An 8,217-nucleotide genomic window follows, 5' to 3' on the forward strand; every position below is an offset into this window, starting at 1 on the left:
CTAAATTGCCTTTGATGTTCCCGAGCGCTGCGACAGTGCAGCTCCGACAGCACTCATGAATACAGAGCGGAGCTGAAGTCATTACCCGGAGCACAAGTCCTCCCCCTGCATCCGGAATGAATGTGATTTTTTATTGGCTATTTGTACAAAACATAAAAAAAACAACCCAAATGTAATTTCCAGCTTATGCAAGTACCCTACCCCCCCCCCCCCCCCCCCCCCACACACACACACACACACACACACAATCATTTCGCCGTCATTTGCCAAGTCGCACAAATACTGACGGAATCGACTTGATGGGTGTTTTGGAGCTGAAGCTGCAGCTGGACTGGAAAAACAGTCTCTGGTGTTTATCACCAGTGACTCTTGTGGGTGCAGCTTCTGCAAGGCGGCGTTGCCAGTTTTGAGTCTTTTGAGTTTTGATGTCTGTGACTTCCCAGCGCCAAGGTGTTTTTCGTTTTGCATGTTTTTCTCATTTGATGGATGTTATTTTTTCCCTCCCATTTGAAGCACTGGAGGAGATGTTTATATATATATTTTAACGTGCGACTGTGGGCCAGACGTGGATTTCCTGGCTTGGGGTTGAACAGCCTCAAGGAATGTGCTCATACATTCCGCGGGCCCTTTTTTCATGCAACGCCTCCTGTCTCGGTCTCGACGAGGACAGAGTCACCTGCCCTGAAACGAAACCAGCCGAGATACGACGCCATTCGTCCACTCCCACTGGTCACATGTCTGGTGGAAAACATCTGCAGAGCCGCTTTTGCAAACGTCACATCTGCTTCTCTGCATCCCGGCTGCAGTAAAAGTCCAGCGAGTCTTTGTTTACTGTCATTTGTTCCTCGTTAAAAAAAAAAAAAAACTCTCTTCCTACGCTGACAGATCGTCGCCCCGCCGGGTCACAAGGAGGATGAGGGCGTTGATATGTGCCACTTTATTGGACCTTGGGAGCGTGCGGGCTTGAGGATGACGTAGATGTGGGATGGAGGAACCGGCGCCTCAGTGAGGAAGAGTTTAGTTTACGACCCTCGGAGGTCCCGCACGCTTCTTCACACTCGATTTGACACCGAGCACGCATCGGGCCGAGCAGCCGTGGGTGCATTTTGTTTTCGGACGCACGACATCCAATAAAAATCCAACTGAGTCAGAAGGCAAAAGTTGTTTTTGCCGTTGCCTGATGATTAATTCTTCTCCAAACCACCGGGCTTCACTGTTCCGCTTTTTGGGAAATCTGGGCCACCTGCCCGTTTCACTGATGAAACAGAGGCTCCAAAGAGGAAGTGTGGTGGCTCGGCGTGAGAATTATCCATCAGGAGCTGCTGCTCCGTTCTTCCCTTCCCGCCGGGGCCGCAGACACGAAGGCCGATCTGGTTCCACAGAGTCCCGCCAGCAGGGTCTATCTTTGGCCCCAACGCTGCCTGTGGCTTTTGTGCAGCCAACAATCCTCGACATGAGCACGCAGCGGAACTTAAGAGGTGGTGGTGGTGGTGTGTGTGTGTGTGTGTGTGGGGGGGGGGGAGGCGGTGGAGGTTGATGGGGGGGCTTCATAACAAAAGGGACGCGGCCACACACACACGCCAGGAGACGTTACACGAGCGGAAAAATGAAAAGTGGCTCGGCGGTCGGTTGGATGATGCAGCGTTCGGGAATCCGGAGGCTCAATTACAGGATGTTTCAGTTTGAGCCGCAGTGATTTTCGGTGTCTTTGGTGGCCCCCGCCTCCCGCGGTAAGACTCCATCTCATCACTGGACTCCTCATTTTAAGGACATAATGTACATTTCCGGAATGACGTGTGTGGTTTCCTTCAGTCTTCTCCGGGTTTCCTGTACGATAAAAAGATGACCGACCCCTTGCTGTCAGTCACGCTAGTCTTTCAATCTAATGAGCGATCTGACAGCTCCTTCGGAGAAAAGCACCCGTTTGGCGGGGCGACTCTGCCCTTTCCGACTCGACTCCTCCTCGTCCTCCTTCTTTTTTTTATCTCATCTCCTTCCAATTAGAGACAAATCGTGACAAAAAGCCAGATTTCCATCAGCCACATCCGGCTGAGCGCACGTCTTTGTTTATGCTTCTCTGCAGCTGTCAGACACATTCACGTCCCTCAACTCAATCAATTCCTGTCACTCTGCCGCCACCGCGGCTGGAGTCGAGTGTCACGTGTGCGTCAGCAGCTTAAGCAACTCGCTGCCGCCTCGCCGTGTGTTTCAGAAAATGACAAGCTGCCGCCGTTCAAGTGGATTTTCCTCCCATCTGCCCGTCTTGACGGCTCTCAGCAGAGAAGAAAAAAAATCAGCGGCCCGTCAGGCGTGGCAACATTTCTGCTTTGTGGAAATCAGCCCTGATTTGATTTTATGTTTAATTTGTTGTTGTTTTTTCCAGAAGAAGTTGATGTTTACAACAGGTCAGAGTTGGAGGGTGTACGGCCCAGACGGCTTCCAACATTATCAGACACACAAGAAAGGAGGGAAATAAAGATGCGTTCCAGAGAGCTGATAGTTGGTTCTTTATGTGTTGTTTTCTTTTTTTTGTGGTGAGAAAACCACAATCGTGGCCCCCGAATGCGGTCCCAGCATTCTGTTGGATCGCTGACAACATTTGGAATCCGGATTGGAAACTTCAAAGCAGCTGGGCCGCTGTAAATATCCCACATCTGGGAGGGAGGCTTTGGATCGTTTTGTTTTTTTCTTCACCAGCGGGTTCATTGGCTGGGCATCGCTGGCTGCTCGATAAGGCGCTGGGAGAACTGGAGGCTGCTGCTGGGTCCCCTCGTCGCCCTCCATCAACCGTTATCGGTTTATTGTTAGGAAGAGCAGCAGGATTCACACGGGAGTCGCTCTCCACTCCCTTCTGTTTTTTTCTCCTCTCCGCTCGGCAAACAGGTGCTGCTGTGTGTTTGCGAGCTTCAGTCCAGTGACTGATAGAGCTGCTGCTGCTGCTGCTGCTGCTGCTGCTGCTGCGGCTGTTTGAGTTTTATCTCAGCTCAGACTCATCCAGCTGGAACGCCACCACCACCTCCGCTGTTTGTTTTCTCTGTCTTTTTCTTTTTAAAGCCGCTCTAATCAATAGCTTCTCTTGTATCAGACTCACTTTACACCAACAATCCCTCAGACGCTCTGCCAAAAAAAAAAAAAAAATCAATAGCAACCACTCAGCCACGCACGCACACGCACGCACGCCCCTCGGCAATGGGGTTATCATTTTGGTTCAATGCCGCCACCTAGTGGGCGCTTCATGACTGGTCTCAGCAGAGACGCGTCACTGGTGTTTGACCACAGTAATTGCAAATTTCCCGAGGGCCTCTGTGAATAGATAAAAAAAAAAAAAGTAAAGTTATTGAAACAAATGATTGATTATATGACCACAGGCAGTGACTCATTTTTATTCACACAACTAATTAATTCGCTACCAATATGACCATGTTCATAATTAAGGATTGGCAAATAAAGTTAACTTATGAAGTCTTTTGTTTTGGAAACCCGAGGGTTCAACCACAAACAAGTCTTAATGACCAAAAGAAAAACAAACAATGCTGGAAAGTGCTATATATAAAATAATAAGAGCAGTTAATTTTTCATTTACCATTTACCGTTTGTATATAAATGGCTGCAGTTCATCTTTCAGCCACTTGGTGCTGCTCACCCAACACGCATGAGGCATCACTGAGCCCCAACAGCACGGGCTTGTTTTTCAAGCAGGTGCAGCGATAAGTCCATAATTCAGGTAAAAAGCCTTTAAAAAAAAAACAAAAACAACAACAACAACAACAACAACAAAACAAAAAAATCTGCATTATATCCATCCCATAATCACAGAGGAGGGGGAGAAGGATGAGCCAAACAGGCAGTGATTTTGAAATTGAACGAGAAAATCACGGGTATCGCAATATTATAATAATATTATAATAACAAGATATATATATATATAATAACGACAGAAATCATCGCTGTCGCCTTCAGGAGGAAGTAAAGGAAGCTGGCAGGAAGTGACATCATCGCTTCCCCACCTCAGAAGACCCCCAGGTCCCTCTGGACGGCCGTGAAGAGCCGGAACACCGCCTCGGCCCAAACCTCCTTCTGCCGGCGCTCGGCGACCCGGCCCAGCATCTGAGCAGCGAATACCAGCGTCAGCACCGTCCGCTCAAAGTCCCGCCCTCCCAGCGGGCGCCGCCGCCGCCTGTCCAGCTCCGCCGTCAGCCGCCGGACGTCCGGCAGCCTCTTGGGCAGCACGTCCTCGCAGATGACCTCCAGGTGGCGCACCCTGCGCAGCGAGGCCAGCTCTCGGTCCGGGATCCACACAGCGGCGTCCTCGCCCAGGATCTGCATTCCAGTGAGCAGCAGCTGCAAGACACACAAAAAAAGTTGTCTTGTTGCTTTATTCAGATTTTCAACGTCCCTACGTGGTGAAAACTGACCTCAAAAAGCAGGTCGGCGTTGCCGGGCGATCGCTGGAAGGCCGGGTTCTGAAGCAAGACGGTCCCACGCCTGATCCGGTATGCAGAAGGAAACAGAGCTTCAAGAAACATGAAGAGAAACCTGGATCAGTGGGAGAGGTCGGTGCCAGAGTCGAGGTAGGTGGGCCGGTGGGCCTTGTGGGTCAACACGGATCAGTTACAGCTCAAACATCAGGCAGGCGGGACGAATCAGGTCGTCGTTCGGTCACATTTTTATTGTCTTGACTGGATATGTATGGAACTCTGATTCTCATTGGATAAAATCCACGAAGGTCTTTGAAAAAGTGAGGAAGGTCACTTATTGGACAAAGCACCTGTCTATCACATTTAAAACATACCAATCAGATTTATTCCTCCCAGTGGAGGCAGTTGATCAGCGGCTTCCTGTTAGTCCCTCCCACTTGCTGCTACCACTAACCTCCCCTCATTGGTTCAGTCACATTTTGACCAGTTAAGAGATTGTAGACTTAAGACCTCAGTTAAAGTTTCCCTAAAAGACACATTTTAAGTCTCTTGCAACATAAAAAGCCCAAATGGTGGCGTCCAAAAAATGTTTTCCTCTCAAGGAGCGTAAACTTTCAATTAAGACTTTATTTTCAACGCTGGCACGAGGGTCAAATTAGTTTAGTGAGACTCAAAACAGGCCAACAGGGGGCGTAAATGTCTGGCTGCACTTCTCGACGTCCCACTGAGGCGTTCAAGGGACTTTCTTTTTTTTTATAGCACCATTTAACGAACGATCACGTGCCAATTTAATTTCCCTTTATTTTAATTACTTTCCCGAGGGCCGCGAACCGAGAGAGAGCTTTCCAGCCCAACGTTCCCCCCCCCCGCACCCCCGCCCCCCCACAACGGAGGCGATCGTCCTTACATCATCTCTTCCCCCCTCCGCCCTCCCAACCCAGCGCCACCAACAATCCCCGGGCTCCGTCCACGGACGGGGGAGCTTGTAATCTCCCGCTAACCGCTTGCGAAGAGACGGGGGAACTACAAAAGGAGATCCATTAATTAGCCGAGCTAAACGCTATTCCAAGCTGCAATGGGACCCGAGCGAAAACAATACGGACGTTTGGAAGTCTCTCCATTCGCAATATTAAAAAACAACAACAAAAAACAAACAAACAGAAAAGGCGAGGACACAAAGGGGATTTTCTGTTTTCCATCGCGGCGTTGTTGGTTATTTTGGCGGGTGGGGAAATAGGCGGGCGGGGTGTGGTGGTGTGGACGATTGAGATGCAAAACAGAGCGTAAACACACAGCGGCGGAGCATCCTCACTGTGAGAATCCATCAGCGGGAGAGAGGCAGGAGTGTTATCGGAAAACGTGTCTGCAGATCATGGCGTGTTTTGACTCGTCTTAAAGGGATAAACAACGCAAAAATAACACATTTGTTGGACTAATCGCACATGACGACGCGTCACTCAACTTATTTTGACGTCCACAAGCGAGAGGCCGACTTCTGTGACCACCAAAAAAGTTTTTTGTGGCCATAGTGTACCTCCTCTCATCGTCTTTAAATTCCATGTTATTAGTCTGGATTTTCGTGCTTCGCTAAGCCGCTTGGCAGCCGCTAATGTCGGCTGCCAAGGAAAAAACAAAAAAACAAACAAACAATCAAACGAAAAACAACCCAACTGCAGAGTTGTGCTTTGGGTTTTCGGCAAAGACAAATAAGAGTGAGAGATCAGCCTTTCCCTGTTTGGGGGAATGAAGAAGAAAGATAATTAAGCCAAACGATTCAACAACATCGATCTCGCTTCACAGGATCAGCACGATCTTTTGAGCTATCATACAAATTTGCTCCACAAAACCCATGAGAAAAAACGGTGAGGATTGCAAGCCAAGTGCTTGCTAGCATAGCTAAGCTAAGTACACGAACAAGAATCCAAGTCGCTTCTCTTTGTTGCCACTTGGGGGCAACAGATTAGGCTTTTTAAAGTTGATACGATAAAACAACAGCAACAACATGAGAGGCAACGCACTTCCTGGTATCTGAATCAAAGTGGGAGGTTTTCAAAGAACAGGAAATAAAACAATGAATAATATTTTCTAAATTTTTCAGCAGAAACCCTGGAGCCGTTTCTTAAGCCGAGGTATTTTTCAATCCAGTGGGCCGTTTAGCCTCCGTGTCACTTTGACTTCCAGTGCAAAGGGAATCTCGAGAAAGGAATTTCCTCGGCAAGTGGCTCCAGGATCAACAGGCTTGAAAGAACTGCGGCGACTTCGGAAGGTCAGAAAAAAAACTTTCAATGTGTTCTAACCAAAACACTTCCTGCTGGATGAAGAGTTGGCGCTCACCTTTACGCTGGTCCTGTGTCGCTGCGAGGTAGACGCACAAGTGCACGAGCACGACGGCTGCTCGCCACTGCCTCCTGCTGGTCATACTTCAGCTCGCACTCTGATCTGCTCACCGTTGATGGCAAAGAGCTTTACCTCTGTGGGAGACGCGACTCCGAGGCGCTGAACTACGACAGCATTCGTGTGAAGGTTAGTTAGTTAATAATGCTCCGCCCCCTTTAATCCCACCTCTCATTCTTTAACTGTGTGTGTGTGTGTGTGTGTGTGTGTGTGTGTCCTGTGCCGAGGCCAGAGCAGCTCATCTGGAATATATCAGGATTTTGGGAACTGCTCCTGGTTTTTGGACCTTCCACATGTTTGGAAAAGGGATCTAAAAGAAACAAACCCAAACGTCTCAGGGGGCGGAGCCGACACATAACTCGAGGTGTGGTCAGTATCCACAGGGAGGTATCAGTGCCCTCTGTGGCATCACAGTGGCCTGATGTCCACAACTAATTCTTATTTTTGGAAGAGGTAAAAATAATAATAATTGACTTCTGTGAACACTTTCTTGTGGTGGGAAAATTGAATTTTCGTGTTGGGGCGAACAAAAATTAACATCCAATTTATTCATTTATTTTTTTAAAACGTAATTTGAGGGGGATTTCTTGGGTTTTTCCAGTGTTTAGTCAGGCAACATTTGCAAAGGCGACTTTGCTCAATATGGGGACTTTTCGTACGCAGTCAACATTCCTCCTGTACTGCCGGGGGAAAATGAGCTCTGCTCCGCTGACCAGGTGATGCAAACACGATCTTATGAGTCCAGCTGCCTTTGGAAGGTCTCACCCATCCCATCTGCGCTGTATTGCATGTTTCAATATTTGCACACAGTGGAGGCACAACCATGAGCTCTGGTCCAGCATACGAGACGAGGAAACCACAAACCAATGAAGCAATGCTGCCTTTTTCCCTTCAGTGGCCATGTGGGGGCACTGTTACAACACCCATCCTGAAAGTATGAACCCCCCCCACCACCTTCAAACTTCAAACTGCAGCTGTCGCCGAGTCCAACGGTGAGTAAATTCGGAAATAATTGAAAAGTGTCCAGTTCAGGTCCGGCCAAGCGAAGCTATCCCACTTAGCACAGATCAAACGGCCATTTTGGCTCCGAAGCAGGCGGGAACCCAGGAGACGCGCTCGCCGTTTAATTGCCTCTCCGCCGCTAATCACCTGCTCGCACGCTGGCACCTCCGCATGCAAATGGAAACGACTGAACCTGAAGTCAGAGGAAGGAAAAAAAAAAAAGAGAAGAAAAAAAGATCCTTTGCGTCACGCACACTTCCTGGGGTTTGTGCGTGTTTTGGGGAAGGTGTTGAGGGTTACATTGTAATTGGGAAGCTAAGACGATCTGTGAGATGCCCCCTCCCGCCCCCTGCTGGCCACTCTGCTTCCCTGCAGCTCTGAGCTCAGGATTCGTACGGCATAA

The 8,217-nt window shown here is 48.9% G+C and overlaps 1 protein-coding gene across 2 annotated transcripts; it reads right to left on the reverse strand.

The window, feature by feature from the left end:
- Positions 1-247: 247 nt before the first annotated feature.
- On the reverse strand, positions 248-7,749 carry fam180a (family with sequence similarity 180 member A). Of its 2 annotated transcripts, none has more exons than XM_076030018.1 (3): positions 4,416-5,251; positions 4,008-4,341; positions 248-3,303 (listed from the first exon to the last, which is right to left on the reverse strand). In XM_076030018.1, exons 1-2 carry the CDS (start codon positions 4,524-4,526, stop codon positions 4,009-4,011), a joined length of 444 nt encoding a protein of 147 aa, XP_075886133.1. In that variant the 5' UTR covers positions 4,527-5,251; the 3' UTR covers positions 248-3,303; position 4,008. The 2 variants fall into 2 exon arrangements, with proteins under 2 accessions (XP_075886133.1, XP_075886134.1); XM_076030019.1 differs by lacking the exon at positions 248-3,303 and adding an exon at positions 6,753-7,749 and having other exon boundaries at positions 3,353-4,341; positions 4,416-4,513.
- Between the last annotated feature and the right edge of the window lie 468 nt (positions 7,750-8,217).

The sequence above is a fragment of the Nelusetta ayraudi genome, unplaced genomic scaffold (assembly GCF_046127955.1).
Source record: "Nelusetta ayraudi isolate G7.1 ecotype Tasmania unplaced genomic scaffold, CSIRO-AGI_Nayr_v1 ptg000027l, whole genome shotgun sequence".
In the NCBI taxonomy this organism is placed as follows: domain Eukaryota; kingdom Metazoa; phylum Chordata; class Actinopteri; order Tetraodontiformes; family Monacanthidae; genus Nelusetta; species Nelusetta ayraudi.